At 43.7% G+C, this 27,874-nt stretch overlaps 1 protein-coding gene across 5 annotated transcripts in view; it reads left to right on the top strand.

Moving 5' to 3' along the window:
- The window catches only part of C7H10orf71 (chromosome 7 C10orf71 homolog), a 28,133-nt gene extending 7,193 nt beyond the window's left edge, over positions 1 to 20,940 (top strand). For 4 of the 5 annotated variants that reach the window (XM_005307325.5, XM_042856114.2, XM_005307324.5 and 1 more), the window contains exons 2-3: positions 9,042 to 9,253; positions 11,510 to 20,940. In XM_005307325.5, coding sequence (XP_005307382.2) covers positions 11,686 to 16,272 — 4,587 coding nt within the window. In that variant the 5' untranslated portion in view covers positions 9,042 to 9,253; positions 11,510 to 11,685 and the 3' untranslated portion in view covers positions 16,273 to 20,940. Of the gene's footprint in view, positions 1 to 9,041; positions 9,254 to 9,360; positions 9,385 to 11,509 lie in introns of those variants that run through there. The other variant, XM_065551621.1, reaches the window with a different exon arrangement.
- Positions 20,941 to 27,874: the final 6,934 nt, after the last annotated feature.

Here is a 27,874-nt window from a genome sequence, read left to right on the forward strand (position 1 = left end):
CAGGGTGTGTTTGTGCGTGGGTGGGTCTGAACTTCCTTCCGGGGTGGACTGGAGTTCAGACACTTCAGTGACCTAAGGATGGACTTGAAGGAGGAGAGGGCGGAGGTGTATGCGGTCAGGCTCAGGTGGATGTCAGTCTTATATTCCCCGCCCAGGATGGATAAATCTACCAAGGTCAGATGATTGCTGCAGATACTCTTGTGTAAGCGACAGGGGAAAGTGCCACAGGGTCCCCGTCCTCTGCTTCTCATTTTCCAGAGTTCAATAGCATTGCAGTCTCCCCATGACTGCAGCTGCCACTATGCCTGTCTGAGTCTCTCCTTCCAGGGCCTTCTCTATCTCTGCTTCTTGGCCTCTATCTACCTTTGCTTCCAAGCCCTATTTCTTTCTTTTGTCACTTCCCTCTCCGTGGGAACTTGTTTTCCACTCGTGTCTAGCTCCAGCGCCTTCTGCTGTGGGTTTTGTGTCTTTTGACCTACTGCAGACCATGCTAGCACTCTGCTCTGGGATCTTTTGCTTTCCTCCGTTCTTTCTCTGGGAAATTTCATCCTTTTCCTTTTACGGAAGAGGGGAAGACAGGAGATGAAAACCTGCTTCTTCAGCCTAAATTTTGTCACTAGAAAGGAGGTTTGAACCCACGCATCTGACTCTGGGGAAGCTCTTCCACAGGCTTGAGGGTGGAGCATGAATCTGCTGTTTCAGAGAGGGACAGAACTGAGGGGAATCCTCAACTTACCCAGGGTGGTGGTGGATTCTCAATCATGGACAATTTGTAAATCATAGTTGGATTTTTTTCCTGTTCTAGGAATTATTGGGGGGCAGTTCTCTAGTCTGGGTTATACAGGAGGTCAGACTAGATGATCCCAGTGGCCCCTCCTGGCCTGGGAATCTACGAATCCTGGTCTCTGTGGGATCATCCCCCTGCAGAGCCAAAAGGATTTCTCTATACAAGATAATACTGGCCTTTGGATTTCTAATCTGTGCTGTTAACTCTGATCCTAGGGATCACATGGAACTCAGTGGCTCTCCATTACCCTATGCCACTGCAGAGATCCACCATGGCATACCCCTCCTCCAGTTAGTTATTTAATAGCAAGAAATGCCCTGCTCTTCAGTCTCTAATGCTTAAATATCATTTGCTTGTGTCAGTCACAGAGCAGTGCACACAGCCCCTGTCCTGTGGTTCTGTAGGACCCTGATGCTCTGCTCTCTGCCTTTCTGCTCTGTACCTTGCCATGTTCCCCACACTGGTTTTGCCACTTCATTTTTGCACTTCATAGGATCTTACTTGCTTCAAAGGCGATGGGCAGGGCACCGGTTCTGGGCTGGCATAAACAGAAGGAGCAAAAAAGCTTTCCCTGTAACATGCATTGTGTTGCAAGCAAATCTTTTCCTCCTTCCGAACGAAACAGGCCACTTGCTAGGATTTCCTTCATTGAGGGACATTCAGGGGGTGCTAAATACAATGTGGCACCAACCTCTACCACTTGGGCTAAATAGCCTGGCTCAATAGCATGGGGCTGTATAGACCCACCTCCTCTGTGGATCAGGTGCCACAGGAGACATATAACACACACAATGAGAATTATGCTTATCTTTCACGTCACACTCAAACTTCCTCATAAGCAGTGTTGCCATCTCTCTTGAATTTATCCTGAGTAATGGGACTTTGGCCACTGCTGGTGGCAGTCTTGTGATGATGTGAAAAGCTGCAGCCTTCACGTGCATTTTGGGAAACGAAACCAGGGTGCAGCACTTCCCATCACAATGCCCTGTGGGCTACAGAGCATGCACCGATCTCCAGCCATGACTTCCAGTGCTAACTTTTCTTCTGACCGCTGTCAATATTTCTGGGCCCGTATTATTAGTCAACATTTTATATTTTGAGGGGAATTTATACAGCAGATTCACAGCTGAGACAAAGGAGGACGTGCACAAGATCACTTCGGGCAGAGCTGGGAGTTGAAACCATGTTTTTAATAAAACAGATCTAACTCTCATCCACTTTGCAGTCTTTCAAAAGGAGCATGTCAGACAGATTAGGTGTGTGTATAACTCATGCTACTACAACCACTAGACCACATTCTACTCCAAGAGCCAGGAATAGAAACCAAAAATCCCAATGCCCAGTGTTTTACTTATGTCTCACAAATACTTGTGTAACCCACTGGCAATGCATGTGTTGCATCTCCCTGTATGGGCCCATCCAGGCAGAGAATAACACAGTAGTCACTGCTGTAGTTGAAGCAGATGAGGTCTGTACAGTGACTGGGAAGCTTTTGTATTTAGAAAAGTGGGTTTGGATCTTGTGCTAACAGTTTGTTTTACTGTCGCATTTTTATTATTTGCATTTGACGCTCAGGAGCGGTCCCTTTCTGAATAGAGTGTGGCAGACTTAGCATGCACTTGCCCCCTTAATCCATGCTAACTTTCGAGTGCAGAGAAGCCCTAAGAACAGCGTGTGAGATTTTTGTCTGTCGGGGCAGAGAATGGCACGCCCTGGGGGTGTCAGCTCCAATGGTCAGAACTTGATGTAATAAACCTTTCTTTCCAGAAAGCAGCCTCAGTCCCAACAGTGTCAGCTTATTATTGAGTTATTAATGAGTACTGAACGCTTGCACCCGTAGATCACCTGTTCGGAGCCTGCCCAGCTCAGCAGGGATCAAAAGCCATTCCCATCTAATGGAGGTTTGGTGGCCCCTATATAACAGTAGTTTAGTAAATCCCAGCTGCAGATCCCATATCACAAACTTCCCCCCGCCCCTCCCAGGCTTTGCACTAAGCTCTTAGGGTGTGTCTACACTGCAGCTGGAAGCAAGTGTCCCCACCTGTGCAGACAGGCTTGTGGTAGTGGGGTTTAAGCTACTGCGTTAAAAAGAGCTGTGTGGCTGTTACAGCAGTGGCAGAGACTCAGCTAGCCACTGGAGCTTGGATCCCAGGGGTAGGGTGGACTTGAGCTCGGTGGCTAGCCTTAGCCTCTGCCAGTGCCCAATGTCCACACAGCTATCTTCAGTGCACTAGGGCCAGCCCTGCTACCACAAGTCTGTCTACCCAGGCTGGGAGGCTCAGTCCCATTTGCGATGTAGACCTGCCCTGAAGGGCGGGAACCGTTTCTTATTATGTGCGGGGCCAGTCCCTAGTGTAATGGTGCCCTGCTCTCAGTAAGTGCTCCTGCGTGGGGGAGCAAAGTCGCCTTACTCACTATAAACCTGCAAGAACTGGCAACATAAATTGTCACAGACGATTGGTAAGGAGAGTTGTTAAAAATCAGAAGAGTGACCAAAAAGCATGATTTAATTATTTCTTTTTAAAGCTCATGATTTTGGTGGGGGTCTGACTCATGATTTTAAAATTCTGGGGTTTAGCAATACTGGACAGATTTAAAATCCCTCGGCTTGATATGTTAGTCACAACACCACATCGTGGCTATGTTCCCCCTACAAGGAAGTTGAACTTTACTATGTTACAATCACAGTTACTTAGCCAGTCCCCTTCACATAACACAAGAACAAGAGGTCACCCAATGGAATTAATAGGCAGCAGGACGCACAGTCAACCTGTGGAACTTGTTGCCAAGAGATATTGTGAAGACCACAAGAATAACTGGTTCAAAAGGAATTAGATAAGTTTATGGAGACGGGTGTATCAATGGCTATTAGCCAAGATGGGCAGGGATGCAACCCCATGCTCCGGGTGTCCCTAACCCTGCAACTGCCAGAAGCTGGGACTGGGCGACAGGGGATGAATCACTCAAAATTGCCCTGTCCTATTCATTCCATCTGAAGCACCTGGCAGTGGCCACGGTCAGAAACAGGACATTAGGCTAGATGGACCATTGGTCTGACCCAGTCTGGCTGTTCTCACGTTCTTATGAGTAACACACGGGAGTTGGCCGTGGAGGTAAATGTAGTTTGAGTCACACTGGGCCAAATTCTGCTCTCAGTTACACTAATGTAAATCCAAAATAACTTTTCTAATGTCAGTATAGTTACTCTAGATTTATACCAGTTTAACTGATAAGAGAAGTTGGCTTGAAGTCAAGAAGAGCCTCTGCTACAGTCCAGAGCAAGCTGTCGAAGATACTGTTGTTGGAGCAGATCTTCAGCTGACATGGAGCTACATCCATTTATACCAGTTGAGGATTTGGCCCAGGATTTTTCCAAATCATCTCCCACTGCAACATTCAACCACACTATACTTGGGTAGTTGGAAGGCGCCCGGGCTAGTTCTTACATCGCCGTTGCCGCCCTGATCAATCTCTGCATTCACAATCATTGTTCTGGTCTGGAGGGAATCACTGAAATACCTCAGACCTGATTCTCCATGGTCTTGCACCTTGTGTAGTCATACATACCTCAGCAATGTCGGTGCAACATGCTAACTCCCTCCCATCCCCAGATTGGAGAAATCCAATTGGTTCCCATTGACAACCACTTTGTGCTCACTTTGCATAACTGAAAATGACCCCACAGGGGGCGGGACAGGGTACAGGCCTGCTCACATATTGCGCCTTATGGTCATCTCCACCCAGAAATTCTCTCTCTGCAGAGCCGATGGAATCCTGTCTATGTGGCACCCACCCTTCCGCCATGCCTCGGCCTGTCATTGCTGGAGATGTCAGAGCTAGGAAATACACCCCACCCCATGCCCTGTGGTTATTATCTGATCCCAGCTTACTTCAAAACACTTCTGAGGCAGTTTTAAGTTACACTGTGGGCTGACCCAGTCCCCAGCCAGCCCAGGCATTGGGAAGCACAAAGATGGCTTTTGATTCCCTACTCTCTGTTGCGGTGAGCAGCGCTCTGATTGAGCTGAGGCTGTGGCCCGTTATGTTCAGGGGGGTCTCTTCATTCCAACAAGCATCCCAGCTCTCCCACTGTTGGGTTGAGACTTCCCACGCCAGAGTAGAGGTGTCTGTGATTTTCTATGTACAGAAACTTTGGGTTCTTGTCTCAACCCTTGGCAGTGACTCACTGGGTGACCTTTAGCAAGTCACTGAAGCATCTTTGGCCCAGATCCTCAAAAGGTATTTAGATGCCTGACTCCCACTAAAATCAATGGGGGCTAGGTGCCTAAACAGCTTTCAGGAGCTGGGCCCACATGCCTCAGTTTCCCAATCTGCAAAATGAAGATGATGATACTGTAATAAATGACTGACCACACAGGACTTCCTAGTGGTCACCATGCTGAATAGCATGGCCATGTGGAATTATCCCTGCAGTTGCCAGGAAGAACTCTGATCCTCCTGCTCCAAAGAAACAGGCCACTGGTACTTGAGCCAAAAGAGAACAGCCATTAGCTGTAAGCAATGGAAACCTCTGACACATGGGGGAGCAGTTCTGCTCCCACCCAACGGAGGGTTGCGGTGCAGGTGTCTGCACAAGCAATGGCCAGTTCATTAGAGACTGATCTGCTTCACCCGGGTGTGTGAGAATTAATTGCTACTTGCAAAGAACTTAGGAATCCTCTGATGAGAGGCTCTGGGGAAGTAGTAAGTGCAAGCAAAGCACTCCCTTAAATAAACCTTGCCCAGTATTCACCCTGTGGATGCACATTTTGGGATTCTTTGCAGACTAATATCATACAGCAAGTGCCACATGGAAAAATCATCACATAAAAATAAAAAGATACCCACCCCCCCAGGGCAAGGCTGGGTTGATGACTACAGGCTGCAATGTAACACACAGAGTCCCTGCCAAAATGCCACAGTGATGCATCATGGTGCGACATTTCAACCAAACGCCGACCCTAAGGAGAAAAATAAAAACCTGTCTTCACAGATTGCAGCAACGGTGACATCACAAGCCTTCAGTCAAGTATACTGCTTACCTAGCCCCTGCCCAAAAGCTGACATTCAATCCCTGCCAGAACAGGAATAGCCTGCGTAACCTTATCTCCTAATCGCAACGGGCTAGGCATGGAAGAGCTCCACTGAAAACCTGTGATAAGTCCGTTAGGAAAGAAACTCATCCTTTTTTTCAGTTAGCTCCCTTAAATATTCACATTTATACAAGGGCTTTAATTATTTCAGATCAGAGACGAGCCTACACTGAAAACTCAGTGCTTTAGAGTATTGCCAATCCACCTCCAAACTTTATCCCTTGCCGCAGCCTCTATCATAGGCCAAACGCAAAGTCCCTTGAATGGAACAATTTGAATTCTGATCCACGCCTGAATTTTACAGCTATTTCAAATGTAATTCCAGGGCCTCACTGGGTGCAGCTGGCTGCCATGTATGTCCGAAAGGGTAGAGGAATGTGGCTTCACCAGGTTACTCAGTGGGTTATAAACAGCTTCTTTGTCCAATATTTCAGCTGTTGTATCATGCTGGTGGCTTTGGGTTGCTGACATTCTGTTCCTCTAATACTGTATTCTTAAAATGCTTAACCCTTTATTTCAGTTTTGCCGCTTTAGAGGGCTTTCAGTTACATTGCAATGATGATTGAGCCAGTGTGAACACTCGGTTGCTACCGCTGTTACTACTTCACTTCTGTATAGAGAGCACCCCACATTTGACACCACCTGTGCGCCCACTTAAAGTGTGTTTCACGGCAACCAAAAGGCAGCTTGGCCCCAAAAAACAGCAGATCAGGTATTTAGTCCACCCCAGCCATACAGGACTCAGTCTAGAGGTCCTTATACATGCAACATTCCCACTGAAGTCAGTGGGAGTTTTCCCTGAGTCAAGATTAAATTGATGCTCCCCTTAAAATGAAACTACAAAGGAGGAAAACACCTTGCACCTCACCGAGCAGCAACTTTGGGGTGCTGCATTGTAGGTTCACTTGCTGGTGAAGCTCATCATCACATCGATGAAGAGCCTTTCTAGAGTTTCTAGGGTTCAGCATTGGTAAATTCCCCAAAAGTGAGGCTAGTTTTGTTTTGAGGAGAGTGTGTATCCATGGTCAGGGAGAGTCTATCAGGTAGAGCCCACATAAAGGTTTTCTGAGCCTGTTTTAGTCTAGTTGCTAGGTTCTTCATCCCAGTGCCAGGCCTGCTAATGGTTAAATCCAGTTTCGGTGCTTTTTCTAACAGTAGTTAGCTGCTGTTCTTTCCAGGTAGACGGCTTACTCTCTGAAAGGTCTTAAAATGTCAAGACTTTCTCTTCTGTTGCTTGTGCATTGGTAATGAATATTGTCTTTTTTGCCAAAGCCAACAGTGGCAAAAAAGCACATGAGCCAAACCAGGCAGGTAGATACTGAATAGATACGTGCCTGAAATCAAAGCACCAGATCCGGACCTGGCTGAACTTGGGTGAAGGTTGGATCTAGATCCAGATCCAAACTTCCCAGTTGGTCCCATCTCTATAATGGGCTGAACCAAAACCCTGGATCTGAATGCTCTGGGAATGTGCAGATCTGGATTCGCTATCTGAGGCTTGACCCCCAACTCTAATACGGAATCTGTACTGTTTTCTCTTTCTGATCTTTGCTTATCCTTTCTGGTGAATATTAATCCATGTTGGAAAGTTCAGTCTGTTTGTATTTAACTAAAACGTGCCTGAAATTCTCTGGGTTCTCTACAGCAGAGGGGCAGCACTGGAAACAGCAGCATGTTTTCCCCATACATCACTCCTCTTTTAAGTGTCTTGGCTCTAGGCACAAAGGACCACCCTTTGGAGAGGGAGGAGCACTCAGTTACCACAGCTCATTCAGTCACTGCTCTCTGCTTCAACTGCCACGTAGGGTCCGTCTACACTGCAATTAGACACCCTTGGATGGCCCATGCCAGCTGACGTGGGCTCTCAGGGATGGGGCAGTGTAGATATTTGGGCCACAGCTCAAGCTCTGGGACCCTCCAACCTCGCAGGGTCCTACAGCCTGGGTTCCAGCCCAAGCCTGAACGTCTACACCACAATCAAACAGGCCCTTAGCCCAAGCCCCGTGAGCCCGAGTCAACTGGCATGGGCCAGCCAAGGGTGTCTAATTGTAGTGTAGACATACCCTGAGTGTAGAAGGGTGGAACTGGACTAACCCTCATCTATTCATAGACTACCAAAATGCCAAGCACACGGTAACAATTCCTGGCTTTCATCAACTTGGGCTGCCATCAGATGAGCAGCCTAAAGATGAAAGGCTCCCTACCCTACTACCCTGAGGTGTTGAACCCGGCCCTCAGTAGCTTTCCTGGTGTCTGTTTTAAAAAAAATAAGCTTGTAGTGCACGTTCATAGCCCTCAACATTTTTCCCCTGCAGTTTCCTTTTTGTCAGCTGTCTGGGCGAATACCAGATTCTCCTGGCAAAAATACATGAAATACTGTTGTGTTTTAAAATTAACTAAATTTGGCTGTATGCAGTGTTGTTGTAGCTGTGTTGGTCCCAGGATGTTAGAAAGACAAGGTGGATGAGGTAATATCTTTTATTGGACCAACTTTTCTCAGTGAAATAAAGATCCAGTAAAAGATATTACCTCACCCACCTTGTCTCTCTAAATTTGGCTGGACAGACATAATTTACTTTAATTCTTCTGCATTTAATATCTGGCTAATTTCCAAGGATTTTTCTCATGAGTTGGAGAGTACAGGGCTGGGGAGAAGTAGTTTCTTGCTGCTGGGAGACTGAGAGGATTGGTACTAGCTCCCTGCCTTCCTGTTGAATAAAACATCTCTCCCCTTCGATTAGGCTGCCAATATGACCTACCTCCCCAACTGGTGCACTGGGCCAAGAACCAGCAAGGGAAAGCAGACTACACTGGGGTGTTAAGCTGAGGGCACAGAGGAACCAGTATGGAATAATTAAGCCTGTTGTCTTGAGTGCATTAAGGATTAAGGTCCAGATCCTCAAAAGGCACTTAGGTAACTTCCACTGAGAGCTGAAAAAGTGAGCAAAGAGAAATTATTGCAGCGCAGAGTTCATTGCAAATTGTGCAGATTATGGATAAAACTGAGCTAAATTGAGAATTACAGAGCAGCAGTGACAGTCTGCAATTGGCCACTAAAATGGTTATTACAGGGTGAATGTATGAATGAATAGCTCCAATACATGAGCCAGTCATACCTAATTCAGCTCACACAAACAAATGAATTTGTTTTTGAATTGCAGAGTTCACTAGAGGCCAAAAATGCTGAAGGTCGAAAACATATTACGACACCACTTCTGCCAAATCTACTTCATTGAACTATTTTTAACTCCTCACTAAAGATGGGCAGCAATGAGGCCAAATGCAAGCATGAGAGGAAGTTCTAAATACACCCAAGCACGGATGACAAAATTACACAAGAGGTTTGTGCCTGCAGTATCCACTCTCATAACAGGTAAGAGCCCCAGCAAGAATGGGATGGAATGTCATTTATGCTCTCTTTGTTTTGGCTGAACATAATTTATGCTGGGATAGGAAGGTTAAGCCATGTCAGAAAAATCCTAGACAGAGGGAAATGGAGTATCAGTAAGTATTGGGCCTGAGTGTGGGCTTATTCTGGAGTAAATCAGGAGTAGCTCCAGACAGAATCAGGTTCCACTATAGCCAGGTGAGTCTGGGAAAAGGTTGGCTGAGTTTTTAATGTGAGAAGAAAGGTAAGAAGTGTTAAATCCGAAGAAAGAACTAAATCTGAATAACCCATCTGAGCAAGACTGTTCCCTCAAATATCCCTGATATGGGCCACCCCGAGCCGTGTTTGGGGAGTTTACTGAAATCTCAGCATCCAGCTGTCAAGACATTTCTACGGGAGACCTCCTTACAGGAGAGATGGGCCAAACAGGAACCCTGAATCAAAACATAGGGGGAGTTCAGATCTGGATCCAGATTTCATATCTCAGGTCTATGATGGGCATTTTATTCAACAGCCTGGCTCATGCTATTGAATATATATACAGGGAGAATCAAAAATAGTTTAGGGCTGTACTGTGCCTATAAAACTCAGCTCTGCATTGGAAGTAGAGTGGAGCCACACCAGCCCGCCACCGGGTCCAGCATACTCCCCAACGAGCCCTGGTCCATCCCAGCAGGCTGCTGTAGAGGGGCCAAAAGCTGTTACAATGTGGCCCTTAACTTGCATAATGCCAGTGGATTAATGGGAGGCCCAGACATCCTCTGACTGAACTATTAACAATTATTGCCTTTTGTTATTGTCCCTTCTGGAAATTGAGAACAACTGTTGCTTGTGCTCCTTTAGTGGGTCTAATGGTATCCCCCTAGGCTGTCCTGCCTTCTGCTGGCTATGCTGATATTAGCAGTCTCCTCAATTTCAAGATACCAGATCCACTGCGTTCTAACATACTTGGTGAAAATATGTTGTGGCAAGAGCATTTGCCTGGGATTTGTTAATACACAATGGACTAAATTTATCTCTGGTGTAACTCTGCTTACTCAAGTGGATTTATGCTCGGGATAAATACATCCTAAAAGACCAAGTGTGATCTTGGTGAGAGCAGGTGCAACTCTATTGATGTCATTTACCAGAGGGCTGAGCTGGTACAAGAACCTGAATAGAATAGAGATAAGGTAGGTGAGGGAATATCTTTTATTGGTCTAACTTCTGTTCGTGGAAGGTACAAGCTTTTGAGCTACAGAAAGCTCTACTTCAGGGCTGGGGAAGGAAGCAGAGTGAGAACTGAAGAAGGGCTCTGTGTAGCTTGAAACCCTGAACCTTCATGTTTAAGCACCTAAATAAGTGGTCAAATGATCAAATAAACCCCTGAAATCAATGGGAATGGTTGGGTGCTCAGTTCTTTTGAAAATCTAGCCATTTAATAATAATAATAATATCCCATTTCCTAGAACTGGAAGGGACCTTGAAAGGTCATTGAGTCCAGCCCCCTGCCTTCATTAGCAGGACCAAGTACTGATTTTTGCCCCAGATCCCCAAGTGGCCCCCTCAAGAATTGAACTCACAACCCTGGGTTTAGCAGGCCAATGCTCAAACCACTGAGCTATCCCTCCCCCCATTTTAGGATTTATTAGGATCCTAACTATGGGATCACATTTTTTGAAATCTCGGCCTAATAACATCTAGATTTTACTCAATCTTTGATTATTACAGGTCTCTATAGGGTGTGTTCACTGTAGGAAAAATTAATAGTCTTACCATGTATTATTTAATATTTGTTAACTAACAAGTGGTAAAATCCTACTGAAGACAAAGCAGTTTGTAGCTTTCATACCAGTTAGGGGTGAGTAGAGATTACTTCAGTCTGCTTACATGTGTTAAACCTACAACTGTCTCTTTTCTTCTCATGTAAAAACATTGGCCCCTGTTCAGCAAAGCACTTAAGCACATGCTTAACTTTAAGTATGTGCTTAAGTCCCATTTAAATCAATGGGTTTTAAGTGCTTTGCTGAATCGAAACCCCGTCTTTCTTACGAACTCAATGGCACCTTCCAGTGATTGAATTATCCAGCGATACTCATTTAAGGTGACCAACATAAGAGTATTTTTAAATACTAATTATTTGATTCCTGATATTTTGATTTGATTAAATATAGGATCAAGTTAATGGAAGATGCTGTATGTAGAACAGGATGATTGTACAGTGTACGCTCATTTGTATTTTCATGTCTTTTGGTTTTGCAGAGGAGAAACTCCCGTTTTGTGATTCCATAAGGTGAATTAATGTAAAGCAATACGTTCTGGAAGAAGAATTCTAGGAGAAAACATTGCAAACGGTTGGGAATATCCAACAGAATCTTCTACCTATTTGACATATGCAATTAATGCTTGGGATAATTTATTCATGACTCACAAGGACAATGCAGGGAAATAAGAAACACATGGATGGACTTAGTGACTCCTCTAGTATAGGGAGCCTCCTGGATGACACAGACAGAGAGGTATGTAGCCTCACAGACCGAGCATTCAAGAGTTTGTGCGTGGCAGAACTTGAAGCATCTGACAAGGAATTGGAGCTTGTCATTTCACCGGAAATCACCCACCAATTCTCTAGTAAAATTCACCAAGGAACACTAAACCATGCCATCAAGAAAAGTAATATCTGCAATAAGTTATCATCGAAAAACAACGAGCATACAACACGGGCTTCAACATTCCAGCAGTTACCAAAACGTGTTCAAGAAGAGAAAAAAGTTGCTAAAAACAGCACCGTGGAAAGGAAAAAGCCAAATTTGCCAGTATCTGGTCCAAGGAAAAACAAACATGCCTCCAAAGTGTCCTGTTTGATTAAGACATTTGATAAGACTGAAAACCAATGCCCTGAAGGTTCCCTGGGAGCAGTCAAACAGCCAGTTAAAAATAGTTCTCAAAAATGCAAATTAATTCATGGAAATGACATGGCTTTCTGGGATGACACAGCAATTTTAAATATCCAAAGGGAACTTTCCCACTTTTCTGATGTGTGTCGAGATAACCACTGGCTCAGTGACAAACACGAGGTCCAGAAAAGACATAATAAAACTGATGGGGGCTATTGTGGTCCGGATGGTTATCATCCTGCATGGATGGACACTTCAAACATATTTAAGGCAAATCTCACCAGCTGTTCTAAAAAGACAGTCAAAAACAGGCGTGGGAAAGTTAAAGAGCCAGCCAAAAAGGGCAATTTTCTTCACAGCGAGAACAGTGCTTTTGAATCATGGAATGACCATCATAATAAACTGAGTGAAAAAGAGGAATTTGCAGATCTTATACCAAAAAAGGAGGATATTACAAGCTTTGAAGAAACACCATTGGTTAAACAATCCTACACATCTGAACATAAACCACCACCCAGAATGGTCATAGGTGCTAGAATTCAGGAAAAGGATTTTCTAATGGATCTATTTCCCCCTACAACTGAATTCCAGGACCATGTCCCACCAGCAACTGTACCTCAGGTCCTTGGCCCACTAATACCTGTACACCCTGTCCCTCCAGCAGCTGAGTTTCAGGTTCCTATTCCACCAGCACCTGTACCCCAGGTCTCTGGCCCATCAACATCTGTACCCCAGGTCTCTGGTCTACCCCTAGCACCCATATCCCTGACCCCTGCTCCCCCCACATCACCTGTATCCAAGCCCCCTGCTCCACCACCGTCTGTGTCCCAAGTCACTTGCACTCAGAAGAAGGCAACCAAGCCTGAATTGGACTATATCTGTCCACCGTGGAGGAAACAGAGGAATATAAAAGGGGTAGCGGCAAAAGCACAGGAGAGTTCAAATGAAAAGTTACAGCTCATTGGAGAAGAATTCTCTTTTTATAAAAAGCCATCTGGTGTTGAACCTTTTGCTGACACAACTGCAGTAGATAACCAAGTAAACTCCCCTGAATCCATTAGCCCCTCTTTCAACATCACAAAACTTTTAACACCAATTATACCATTAAAACAAGAGACAGAAAATCAACCAGTGCTGGTGACACCACCAACACCTGACATTGCAGCAACAAAAGAACATGAGGGAAGTGGATTTAGTGATTATCAATCTCGGGATAATTACAAGTCTAAAGCACCAAGTTTATTATTCAACCTGAAAGATGTTCGAAAACGTGTTAAAAGCACGTACAGTCCCTCTCCTCTCTTAAAAGAGAAAAATAAGACTAAGGAAAACATGAAACAAGAAAGTGTAAAAATGAAAGCTACAGTGTCCACTTTTCTAGAAGAAAGTAGCTTAGAGCTTGCAGAGAGAGATGAATTAAGCCATGGACCTTTTGTACAAACTGACAGTATCCAGGAAAAGGACAATAAAACTGATTTAGAGGGACACTTCACAGATAATTACCTATCTTTAAGTTCACCCCAAGTAACAGTAGATACTTCGTTTTACCAAAATCAGGACAATTTGCAACAGGATGATTCAAAAAACAAAGATCTATTGAAAGACACTGAGAACAGTGAAAATGTGTCTATCTCTGGACACCAGTCAAACAAACACGGTTTAAGGAAAAGTCGACATTATCCTTCACTGAAAGGCTACAGTAGAGACAATGCAGATGCAAAATCTGTGCAGCAAATGCAAATCTATAATTCCAGTGTACAAGGCCACGAAAGTGAGAGAGATGCTGAAAGCCGGAATGGAAATGATGACCCTAAAATACCCCCAAAACTTCTTTCACCAGCAGAAGATGGTGCGCCTTACAATGCAAATCAAACCAGTGTAAGAAGTAGCAATGAAAATAAAGGCAAAAGCAGCAGTAGTTCTTCTGAATACTCTTTTGTGACCACAGTAGATCAGCCGTTTCAGGAGGAGCCCTTTTCACTGATTCAGCTGTTTCAGAAAGCATGTCTTGAGGAAAGTCAGAGGAGTAGGAGTAAAATGAATGTAGATGACAAGCAAAGTAGTAAAGGGAAAGGGAAACCAGTAGGGAAAGAGGAGTTGCAGTATTATGCTTTTAGTAACTGTGACACTAGCACAGAAGAAAAGCGTGAGGGAAAGGTGGCACAGGGTGAGAGCGAGAGCATGGCAGAAGAGAGATTGATGAGTGAGAAGAAGGAAGAGGTCAGTAGTATGAATTCTGCAGCAGAAGGCAACAAGGATGCTTCCATCTCCCAGTCAGAAGAACCAGCATCACCACTTTCTTCAAATTCATTCAAACCCAGTCTGTTTCTGATTAAAGACAACACATTCAAATCATCTCCTGTGATAAAGGCAGTCAAGCTGCCTCTGCTTAGGTCCCTGTCCTCAGAAGACACAGTCAGTATTAGTTACAGGGAGACAGAAAGCAGATTGGAAGCTACTGTAGACAAGGACAAACAGCTTTACAGGCAGGGCCAAGATACACCTAGCATTCAAGAGATTGACCGGTCATTATCAGGAAACATAAAAGAACAGGATGCAAGAGAAGATGCACTAATCAGAAATGAGGATGCCAATGCACTGGGATCTATTCCAGCTGGCATGGGCTTTCAAGGGGCAGATAACACCAAACTAATATGGAAGCCCACCCTTTCAGAAGATGTAGAGAGTTTTTCATTACGGGCATCAAGGGAAGACAATGAAGTGACTCCTACTTTATTAAATGAAGTTGGGAAAAGTAATGAGGAAAGTGTTCACCGCAGCAAAGAGAAGCCCACGGTTGGAAAGGTGAAGCACTACTTAGCACGGTCAAAATCAGCTTTAGGAGTTAGCTCAGCACAAAACAAATTGGGCTCCCCTTCAGAAGAGAAGACAAATTATTTTAAGAATTATCTTTTGTCTAATCGGAGAGGTGGATCATGTGCGAAAAAAATAATCACTAGGGAGATAAATTCTCCAGCAATAAGCTCGATATTAGAGAACTACGTGTATTGTCCTGTAACCAGTGACATTTCAAGAGACATCAGACACTTGGAAGAAACACCTGCTGTGTTAGACGATCTTGCATGTACCATTGTAACGAGCCCAAGGTCAGACAGCATTACGTGCTCAGCTGTTACTAGTCCATTGTCAGAGAAAATTGCCAGTTCCAGTGTAACGAAGGCAGAGGATATTACAAATTCCACTTTGTTGAATTTGGTAACAAAGAACAATGCTGATATTTCGGAAGAGGAAATACTCGATTCAACGCAGAGGAGCCTGCTCGCTGAGGACACCAGCGATTCTAGAATGACAAATGAGAGAGCACAGAGTTGTATGGAGAAACCGCTGGGCAAGCCACCTGCTGTGCCACCAAAAAGCGAAAAGGCCCTGCGGCGAGCAAAAAAGCTGGCAAACAAGAGAAAAAAGATAGAGGCACAGAAGAAGAACCTTCAAACAGAGCACACAGATACTGTTGTGAGAAAGCTGTCCCATTCTGGACAGATTCCATTATCCCCCTTAACCCTGATCCATTCTCCACCATCTCCTGTGTCCCATTCGCCTTTCCCTCCTACAGAATCTAGCATGGTGAGACTCAAAGGTGCCCAGTCAGTAAGCCCCACACCCTTTTTACCTGCAACTCAGCGTAAACTCCTTCAAGATCCTGACTCAGGGCAGTACTTCGTTGTCGATCTATCCGGTCAAGTTCATTTCAAGACCTTTTATGAGCCAGAAACTGGCAAATACATCCAAGTACCTATCCGTTCCTCAGAAAGGGGCTTACACCGAACCACCTCTTTGGAAAATTTAAATTCTCCTTGTGTATTGTACCCTAGTGTACTACCTTTACCTGTGACAACTATGAGATCAGTTTCCCCACTCTCTGAACCTCTTTCACTAATGCAGAAAGTACCAGGAGCACCAGCAGAAGCAGCTGAAGACTGGCAGCAAGACGGCAGAGATGCTCAATCGCCAGAGAGTCAACCCTATATTGAACCTGTATCTGACTCTTACAGTCAACAAGCTGAGGAAATTCAGTGTAATTGTACAAAAGACACGAGTCCAGCTACAAACATGGACATCATTTCAATCAGTGATTTAGAGGATTTTGCTGTCGAAGGGATATCTTAAGAACTGAAATGATAAATTATTTGAAATATAAATATATTCAGACACAGACTCACATTTGATATTTGTAAACACTAAAAGTCTGAATCTTGTTGTGGCTTGGTTTGGGTGAGAGAGAAAATGAAGGCTTGTATCTTCAAAGGGGAGAGGTGTCACTGTGAAGAAATTTGCTGTTGGGGTGAGCCCCCGGCTTATCAATAAAACAAAGGGGCAATGCTGGCAAAATCCAAATCTGATGGTAGGAAACCACCCACTGCTGCTGCTACCGCTGTTGCTTTGCCACTAGGGTTGCAAAGATGGCAAAATTGGAGGTGATCTTGTCCAGTGCTTGGAATGGTACTGTGTGACAGGTGACAGAGAGTAAGAGTGCTGAGTAGAACAGTCTCAGAACAGAACAGATGGCAACTCTAGTTAAGACTCTTCACTATTACTCTATTGGGCTGTGAATATCAGATATACTTGATAGAGAGTCACCTTTTTTGTGCACACTGAAAAGCCAGAATTTAATGACTACATTATTGTATATTGGATATACAAAACAGCACCTGAATTGAAAGCAAATCAAAACACTGAAAAGTAAAAGCAGCAGCTCTACTCTTCTGATATACCTGTGGATGCCCGCTAAAGTGCTGCTAGCATTTTAAGATTGACGAATATTTCCATATATTCACCCACCGTCTCAGGAGTTACTACAGATTGAAACTTGGCCTGGAAATAGTCCACCAAGGAGCAAAACTGAAAGAGATGCAGTTGCAATATGTTTTGTTAGAATGGGAAAACTTTAGATCATTGTATTTCAGATGCTTTTCTTTTTCTTACCAAGCTCTAGTGAAACACAAAGTGAACTTTAAAAAAAGTGAGAAATGTTTAGTTGTGCTTTATTTTGGACTGGTGCATTCTGTGATTTAAAAAAATGACAAGGAACAGCCAAGTTAGTACTTTCTAGGAAGTGCAGTAAGCAAGCAACTTATTTTGATCATCACTTTTTTTGAAAGATCTGTATCAAATTTGTACCACCCTTTTTTAAGCTCCTTTTTTTTCATCATATACTGGATGATACCTTGTCAAAGATCTGCATAATCAGAAATGCATGGGGACAAGATGGCACAAGTATAATACACAGCAATATGTCTGCTTATAAATGTCTCTATTCTGTGCACTGGTTTCTTTTGTTATCCTTCGCCCTTTCATTTTGTCCTCCCCAAAGGAAATGTAAAAGTAAAAGCTCTATGGAAGAATAACTTCAGGCCTGATTCTCCTCTTACACCAGAATAACTCAGTTGTTTCCAGTAGACTTTCTCTTGATTTACAATTGAGTAAGCAAGAGGAGAATCAGGACTTTTGTCTATAGTTGAAGAAAAACAGACAAAAAGTTGAATTATAAACAATAAGTCTGACAGAGGTTGTTCTTGGCGTAACCTAACTGGCCCCAGGAAATTCTGGATTTCTCATGAGAGAGCTTGTTCTCACGACATAGACCAAAGGGGTTTGATTAAACTTCACTTTTTGGATATTTCCCCAAACTGAGCATGGATTTCAAACCATCTGAGGTTCACCCATCGCTGACACACACCTGTACATTCAGAACCTATACTAGCCAACAAATGCCTCCATTCATCGCACCCATTCTATGATACAGTTCCCTTAGAGTCAATGGTCTATGGGAATCATTCTGTTTATTTCAGTGGGCTTTGGATTGGGCCCTAAATTATTTTTTCATGCATATTTTAATGGTTGTGCAGAAGTATGCAAAACTGATGCAATTTTGTGACTTGGGGGCCAGTTTCCACCTCTCAGATTTAAGTTTTCAATGAAATTCAACAAAATGTCTAAATATAAGCAAATATTCTGTGACAATTCAAATTTCTATGCAATCTTTGACTTGGAGTGGGCTCATTTTACCTCAGAAAAATGCATTCCAGTTTCCCCTGGAAAAGGGGCTCATTTTTGAGCACAAGCATTTGTAAAACATGAGTGTTTCAGGAACAAATATCTCTTCTCAAATTGGTATGGTAAGACACGAGTCCAGTGTTGAACGCTTTTCTCTTTTATTACCAATATTTTGCAAACTTCTAACATGGTACCATCCACATTAGAATCATAGGACTGGAAGGGACCTTAAGAGGTCATCTAGTCCAGTCCCTTGCCCTCAAGGCATTATACTTTCCTGTCTGCTGTGCCAACCTTTATACAACACAATAGCTTATTATGCACAAAACAAGTATGAAGTATGTATATAAATATTTCTAGGCTTGGAATGATTAGATTATTATTGGTAAATGTTGATTTCACTGAACACACACAAACTATCGAAAAAATATTTCTATCAATAATAATCAAAAATTATACATAGGCAAAGAAAGAAAAATGCTGCTTGAGAACTTATTAGAATTTGATTTAAGGATACTTTCTTTGTATATTTTGACATGTGATGTTGATAATTTGTGTTTTTGCAGTTATAAAGCTTTAGTTTTTTGAATCTCAAAGTCTACTATCATTAAATAATTATTGCTTGACCCCCCCTTATTGTCTGATTCCCCATAATTTTGTGCAACTGAAAATTTAAACAAAACAAATGCTTAAAAATAAATATCAATATTATCTGTCAAAATTATAAAAAAAAAATTGAATTCTGCCATGTCTCAATATTTGGTATAAAATATTCAGTTGCATAGACAAAGATGTTGCAATTTGCTTTTTGCTCATGCAAATGGATATTCTGCATGATTTATTTGCTTTGCACATGTAGCTGTATATTTTGTGTGCCTACACTCAACAGCCTGGCTCACGCTATTGGAAATGAGTGTGCTGGCACAACTGGGCAAGTCTTAACAAAATAAAGGCTTATATATTCAATATTCAACAACAGTACATACAGTCATCCATTCCTTCCTCCCCTGAAACACTACTAAAGTCACTGAGAACTTTGGGTGTGCAAGGAATGAAGGAGCAGGTCCTAAATAGACTGCCATGCAAGACTTCTTTTTACTCATTTCTGCAGTTAAACAAAGCTATTTAATAGCTGACTGAGTCTCTAAAATAGTAGATACCGGAGAGGGAGACATTCCTTAGAGCATCTATAGAAAGAAGAGAAAAACACATACATAGAGAGTTTTGAAAACAAATCTGAAAATGATTCCTGTTATATGTCTGGCGTTTTCCTTAGGATCCTTCTCAGGGGGAGGGGGAAAGGATGCAGCTTTACTGCCCAGTATCCCAGTCCCGCAATGACTCTGCATGAGTGAGCAATGACTTCATCCACCTGTATGGAGCTCATTGTGGGGTCAGACTCCTAGTGGGCACAAACACTGTTTACTTGGAATTCTAGGTTAGGTTCAGAAAAAAAAAATATTTTCAGATTAGATTTATTAATAGTAACTAAAAATGCTTGGTGCTTATGTTTCATGTGACTACATCTTAAAAGCAAAAGATATCTAATGAGCAAATGAGCAATAGTTTGTTATAGTATGGCACTTTAGTAAAGCTAAATATGTGAAGCAAATATGGTTAATATTCTTAAAAATAGGGGGCCAGATACTCAGCTGGTGAAAAACAGTGCAAATTCATTGCCTTCAATGGAAGTGCACCCATTTACATCTGCTGGAGATCTTGGTATAGGACAAACTTCATATAATTCTTTCCATCCATTTTTGAAATGCAGTTGTTTTAGATTTTTATAAGCAAACTGCGTATAGGCAACACAATGATTGTAGCATTACTGTCAGTTTTCTATTTTTACCTATTAATATCACTTGGCATCAATGGTTTTTGTTACTAACATCAAATGTGTGTGCACCAGAGGAAAATCAAGTGATATCAAATGTCAACTGCTTTAGATTTTTTACATCACTGCACTTAGAAGGTTTGTGATGCACAGTCCATCTTCTATGATCACAATGCAAAAGTACTAATTGTAGCTCTGATTTGTGTGGGGAATGTGCAATATTCATAAAAAATAATGAGCAATCATTGGGTTGGGAGTCTAACTTCCAAAGAATAATGCTGACTTTAAATAGAAGTGTGAAGCCAGTTCTAGACTAATGAATCTAGAACAAAGCAGGGTTTCATCCTTTCCAGAAGAGAAATGATAGGATTATCGAAAACAATAGACTTTTTGAATGCAAAGAGGTACAACAGATTGAATACCGTTTATGAACCCTGATTTCACAAAAGCCTCCTTTTGTCTTACAAATGGCCTCCTTTGCATGCTGCATTTCTCGGTGCTCCGGGGCTTTTTCATGGTGGTTCTTCCTCAAAGGGCATGGCTTGTTCAAAAGCTGAACCAGAGAAGGACCTGAGATGTCATAGTCATTTGTTTTGGGCACCAGCTTTTTCTCCCTTTGAAACTCACTCCTCTCACCTTTCTAGATAGCCACAACTCCTTCTCCTCCAAATGCCACTTCTCAGACTGAGGCCGAGCATCCACACCGCCAGTTGCTGCCTCGCCGCCCCAAGAGCTCGAGTGGCATTTTCTCCCTCATGAATGTTGGATTTGTTTTGATGAATGCAGTTTGATTTAACTGGCCCACATGTATGGATTTATAAACAACTCCCTGATTGTTCAGTCTCTGACTGGATCATCTGTTCCCGAAATATCTGTGGCTGGCATATTTTACAGATTAAACTGTACTTACAAAGTAATAATTAATAAAATAAATGGGACTTATTTTACAAGGCTGTTACCCAGCATTTTCTCTTTAATTACATTTCAATTGTTAATTGTGCAAAAGAAGTCAAAAGACAATGAACCGGGGAACCAGCTGGCTCAAGGGGCAATAAGGACCTAGAGTAGGGATTGATTGAAAGAAACACACACATGCCTGGACCCCATCTGCTAGGGTTGCCACTTCTTAGGTACAAAAAAACTGGGACATCCAGGATGATTCTGAGCCCATAAAACTGGACAGCGGTCAGTGTATACTGAGCACCCAGACAGATTTCCTAGGACAGCTTCCTCAAAAAGAGAAAACCTGGTAGGGGGCAACCCCACCGCACACCTAAAGAAAGGGAGCAGCAGACTGAGGAGAAAGGCCCCAGCCATAGTGAAGGCCAGGATAGCAGGCCCCCTGCCTGCTAGATCAGCAGAGGGCCCTTGTGTGGGAAGGCTTGGTGCGGCAGAGCTCGGGGGAGGGGGGGGGTGGGGAGGGGGGCTCTGTCTGACAGCCTGGTGGGCCTACATCTGATGGCCTCAAGCTGAAGGCTGTCTGCTCCTCCTGGACTCCAGGCTGTGTAGGATATGACATTATCCCATACATAATGTCATCCCAGGGCCAGGGGCCTATTGTGCCTAGTGGTTAATCCAGCCCTGCTGGTAAATGTGGTGTCACATGGACATCTCTGGAGAGTGATCTTCTCTTTTTGGCCACAGAATATCCCCCACACTGTGCCTCAACCCTGACCTGGAAAGACAACCTCTAGGGCTGAGTGGGTGCGCTCTCCATGGCCTATTCAGTCCTGGGCCTAAGCTAGGGTGACCAGATGTCCTGATTTTATAGGGACAGTCCCGATATTTGGGGCTTTTTCTTATATAGGCTCCTATTACTCCCCACCCCTGACCCGATTTTTCACACTTGCTGTCTGGTCACCCTAGCCTGTGCTGAGATTGCCAACTCAGTTCCAATTGTGATGGGGGAAATTTTGGTTATATGGACACACAATCTACTAGTATCAGGAATGAGACCTCCAATTTATTTGACCAACACACGATATACTTATGCAACATGATATATATGTTTCTGAAGCAGGAACTTCATGCACTTAAGTATCTGCAACCAAATGCATTGCATTCTATTTGTTTTTTTAAATCCTTTTTTATAAACACATCAGTGGTATAGTGAAGGATTAGCTGAATGTATTCTATCCCCCTACATACGCAGATCCTTGGGTCACCCAATAACTACAAGTATTATGTAATGAAATATTCTATGTTTACCTTAGCAGATAATTCTTGACTTTGTACTTATTTGATCTCAATCAGTGCACGTTCTTTGTTTCAGTTTTATGCTACTGTCTTTTACATTATTGAACATATTCAAGTTGTTTTTCAAAGCAATTTTTAGATGAGATCCCAATCTGCCCTGACAGTGGCTTGCACCTAGACCTTTTCTTGCTTTGATGCTACTGCACCTGGCCTTGTAACTGAGTGTCCTTTGGTGGCAATGAAAGCATTATTGTGTTTTGAACACATAGCAAAGCACAAATGGAGAAAGAGACTAGTTACACGTTTACTGGATGTAATTTTCATATGTGCATTTGGGGGAAATATTTTCAACTTTTGTTTCTTGTGTGAATAAACGAAAATTCCGAAGCTAGATCCTCTGCTTCTGAGTCAAAAACAGCATCAGGGGCTGAATATATTGTACATGATGGGTTACAAAGGTTCCAGTGAATAAATACAAATGGGTAATTTGGAGCAATTTAAGTACATCAGTCATTTTTATTGAGGAAATTCTGCTTCAGAGCCATTGAGGACATAGAAAGAACATGGAGTACTTGAGTAAATTGAGCCTTAATGTTTTTGTAAGCTGTCCATTATATCAGGAGGGGTCAATGATTTATTTATTTTGAAGTATGAACTGTTCTTCACCATGATTATTCTGGATCTTCTGCCAGTGTATACTACTGGAATGCAAGGGTATAGGTACCATGGGAATAAAATAGGCAGGAAAAGGGTTAAAGGTGACCTATAAAAAAGTGGGGGAGATGGGCCCTTATCCTGGTTTTCTTTCTTTATGATATATAAAGAAGTGCTGAAAGGATGGTGTCTTTTTTGTTTTCCTTCTCACTGTTTGTTACACTACATATTCAGGTCTTATCTACCCTGCAAGACTCTATGGGCAACTAGAGAACTGGTTCTATTGTGATTTCACAAATATTAAAGAAGTTGAACTTCTATAACTGAGAATAAAAGTAATTAATAGTCCAACTATTTAAAGCTCTATGCTTTTGTTAAAACCTGTTTAACTCAAACACTTGGATAAAAGCTCATTTTGTTAAGAATTCAGTACTTTCACTCTGAGTTAAGGACTAAGAAACATGTCTAAGTCCTTCAGCAAGGACTGGGAAGACAAGATTTACTTTGAGGGGGTCAACAAGCATGTGGACAAGGGGATCCAGTGGATATAGTGTACTTAGATTTTCAGAAAGCCTTTGACAAGGTCCCTCACCAAAGGCTCTTAAGGAAAGTAAGCAGTCATGGGATAAGAGGGAAGGTCCTCTCGTGGATTGGTAACTGGTTAAAAGATAGGAAACAAAGTGTAGGAATAAATTGTCAGTTTTCAGAATGGAGAGAGGTAAATAGTGGTGTTCCCCAGGGTCTGTACTGGGACCAGTCGTATTCAACATATTAATAAATGATCTGGAAAAGGGAGTAAATAGAGAGGTACCAAAATTTGCAGATGATACAAAACTACTCAAGACAGTTAAGTGCTAAGCAGACTGTGAAGAGCTACAAAAGGATCTCACAAAACTGGGTGACTGGACAACAAAATGGCAGATGAAATTCAATGGTGATAAATGCAAAGTAATGCACATTGGAAAACATAATCCCAACTATACCAGGATGGGTAGGGATGGTGTCCCTAGCCTCTGTTTGTCAGAAGCTGGGAATGGGCAACAGAGGATGGATCAGTTGATGATTACCTGTTTTGTTCATTCCCTCTGGGGCACCTGGCATTGGCCACTATCGGAAGGCAGGATACTGGGCTAGATGGACCTTTGTTCTGACCCAGTATGGCCGCTTTTATGTTATTATGTTCTTACGTTTCAGGTATTTCTAAGGGGGACGGGGGTGGAATCCAAGCAGAAAAAAAACAACACTTTAAAAAACACTTTCAGGTAATTTTTATTCTTCATAAAAAGAAAAATGTTGCAATTGAAGAAGTACTCAAAAATCAGGACACCCGCAAGTTAAGTTTGCCCAGACAACCTTCACGTTCTCCTCTTGTGTGTATTTGTCACAGTACTGGCTCAGGTTCTCCCATTCTTTACACCCCTCAGGAAGTGGTAGAATCAGGCCCTAACTGGCCAGCTGAGAATTCCCTCAGTTTATGTGAGCTCTTGGCTAGCACAAAGCGGCAGAGACAGCTCCTATGCCACCTCCCCGCACTAACCCCCATCCCCGCACACATTCTGGCATAGGGAGCAGGAGGGGCTGTGTTGGAGGTGGGGCACAGGGTATCTGCTATGCCAAGTCACAACTGGGGTAAGGTTTCTAGCCAGTTGGTATAAGTCAGAGCACCTTGCGGGCTACCCTAAACTATATTAATGGGCCAGGGCTGGTACAGATGAACCCTGAGAAGCAGGGAGGTACAGTTTGCTCCCTGGGCCCTCTCTCCCCCTACACCAAGCAGATCTTAGTGCAGGAGAGAATATAGGCCACTGTCTTTAATCACATGATCACATACCCAGACCTGTAGCCAGCCAATCAAAACTGAGATGGCTGGAGGAAGCTTTGGGGAGGCTAAGAAAAAGGAGGTTCGGGGGGGGGGTCAACGTCAGAAAATTCTCAGGTCAATGGTGTACTTTCCCAGTGTTTATCTCTATATCTGCATTTGTCTAACTTGTCATCATGCCAAACCTTGTTCCAATACAATGTCAACAAACATACCCTAAAAGCACTGTGCCCTACATGCCCTCTTGCATTTCCTACTGGCTGCACAAGAAACATACAGAAAAGATATTCAAAAGCCAGCCATGTTTTTGTGGAGAAAAAACCAAGCCTGAGAGTCCAAAACTCATCACCCAGTCCTTAAAAAAGCATGAAATTAAAATAAATAAAGAAATGTGGGGGTTCTTTTTTTTTGCCTTCTGACTTTTGAGCCTTTAGTTTGCACTTGGGTCACATTTTCAAGCTTTCCTACGCAATCGGGAGGGCTGGAAACATACTTATTGTTTTAAATAAATGCTGAGATGGTTTCCGGGAGTTGGGGCTTTAATTAAACCATCCAATATGCAAGACTCACAATAAAATAACACTCACAACACCGCAAAAACAAACATAAAGCTAAAAGCTGTTGCCTCTTCCCATACACAGAGCTACGGAGCTTCCATATTCATAGGAGCGCCGCCAGCTTTTCTGCCGCCCTAGGCGGCGGAAGGTCCCGCCCCAAAATGCCGCCTCCCACAGAGGTGGCGGAAGGTCCGCCACCGAAATACCGCCGCGGTCGTCACCCCCCAAATTATAGTGCCCTAGGCGACCGCCTAGGTCACCTAATGGGTTGCGCTGGCCCTGCATATTCACTTTCTACCCACAATCAGGTCACTCCAATCTCCTTGTTTGTTCACATTCACACAGCCTGAAAGGTTCCTGCTGTATAAATCTGATCAAAACAGCAGGGTCCTGATCCGACAGCCAGATCCATGCAGAGGACCCCTGTGCAAGCACCCAGGGTAAGGGGCTACTTGTGTGGATTAGCTTGCAGGATCGGGGCCTAGCTGTACAGTTTTAGGCAACGTTTTGGCACCAAGTTGTCTAATAAAAAATTAATAAATAAAAACGATCCAAACAGAATGCCACATGCTCCACTTTCTATTCCAGTCATGCCAGCTTTCACTGCTGCCTGCTCCCTTTCATTGGCATAGTGTGTATTTTATTTAGACCATAACCTCTTCAGGGCAGGCCCTGCCTGATGTATCAAGTGCCATGCAGATTGCCATATAATTAGTAAATGACAAAGGGAACTCACTGGGTCTCCCTGTATTTCTCTCCTGCTCCCTCCACAGTTTTCAGTCCCATCTCGCTCTTCTGTCTCCATCTTTTGCAGTTTAATTTTCTGCTCTTCTGTCTTTCTTCCCTTTCCCTCTCTGTCTCAACACTTTCCCCCTGGCTTGGCCCACTCATTTGTTCCCCCCAGTAGAGGTTTCTCTCCCCATTCCTCCTGGGATCTCTCTGCTCATGTCGTGTCCCCCTGGGGCTCACTCCAAATTCCTCTCTCCACCAAGTCAGGGGTTGCTAGTTTCTCTGTCCTGCCCCTTACTCGGGGTGGGGGTGTCCCTGCTTCTCCTTGAGAGTCTCTAGCCCCCCCTCAAGGGGGCACTGACTTCCCCTGTGCTCCTCATCTGGGCTATCCCCACCCCCTTTGTTGGGAGGGAGATGTATATGTGTCTTTGCTCCTTACCGTCTTTCATTGGGAGAGGTTACTAGATCCCCTCACCCACCCCAAGTCTCCCTCATGTTCACACCCAGCTTCCTCAGGGTGGTGGGGGCTAGCTGTCCCTCAGCTCTGCCCTGCAGAGAGGCATGCTGAGTTGGAGGGGAAGCAGCAGCCATCAAACCCAAGGCAGAAGCAGCACCACAGCAAGAGGCCAGGCAGGGCTGTGAAGAATGAGGGAGGGATCCCCCCAGCCATAGTTAACATACCCCCTAGCAACCACCTCCCCTAACAACAGGACTGGTGCTAACACCCACCTTAGCAATAGTACCAGCCTCCACTCCTGTGATGAGTTGGCCATGACAGCTCTGCTGTGGTCTTGGGAAGCAGCTTCTCTGGATGCCTGTTACTCACAGGTGCTGCTGTGGTCGTTTTGCTGTTAACTCTGGGTGTGGGGAGCTGTTGCTCTCACTAGTTGTAAGTGGTCTCAGGTAGCAGAGGCCTGTGGCTTTAGAACTAAAGGACTAGGGTTCTAGTCCCAGTTCCCTCAGTGGGAATCCCACACACAGTAATGGTGCGTGTACTCTGTGGCCCAAGGATACCCTGCAAGGAGATACCAGATTGCCCTACCCAACAGGCCATGTGACTCAGAGTTGTTGATTCTCAAGCTTCTCATCTGTAAACCCACAGGAGGGCCTTGTTTACAAAAAAACCTCAGGTAAACTGGTGTGGATGCTCTTATTTTGGTTTATCTCAAACTGGATGTCAGTCGACTTAAGCTAAACCAAAATAAGCCACACTGCAGCTTGAACCGAAATGAGTGACCACACAGAGATTTGCATCAGTTTGATTATGTTGACGTTAATTCACACTGTTAACTAAAAGATACTACTTTCTGTTTAGACAAGCTCTAAGACTTGCTCTCATATGGGGCTCAGTAAGTAGTAATTCCCACAGAGTGACAGGGTACCTTCAACCCCGCACACCTTGTCTGTTTTGGCAGTGCATGTCCAAAGGGCCAGGGACAGACATTTCTCCCAGTGAAGTCAATGCCAACTCTCCCATGGACTTGGATGGCAGTTGGAGCAGGCCCAACAATAACTACAGAACTAAACCACGATTCTTCCTTCTCACAGAAATGCAGGGCTGGAAGGGATCTCAGCAGGTCATCTAGTCCAGCCTCAGCCCTGAGGCAGGATTAAGTAAACCTACACCATCCCTGAGAGGTGTTTGTCCTGCCTGTTCTTAAAAACCTCCAGTGACGGTGATTCCACAATCTTCTTTGGAAGCCTGTTCCAGGTCTTAACTAACCATATAGTTAGAAAATTTTTCCCCAATATCAAACTTAAATCTCCCTTGATGCAGATTAAGGCCATTACTTCTTGTCTTACCTTCAGCGGACATGGAGATCAATTGATCACCACCCTCTTTATAATAGCCCTTCACATATTTGAAGACTGGTCTTAGGTCCCTGTCCCCCCTACCCACAGTCTTCTTTTCTCAGAAAAAAAACA

The sequence above is a fragment of the Chrysemys picta genome, chromosome 7 (assembly GCF_011386835.1).
Source record: "Chrysemys picta bellii isolate R12L10 chromosome 7, ASM1138683v2, whole genome shotgun sequence".
NCBI lineage: Eukaryota > Metazoa > Chordata > Testudines > Emydidae > Chrysemys > Chrysemys picta.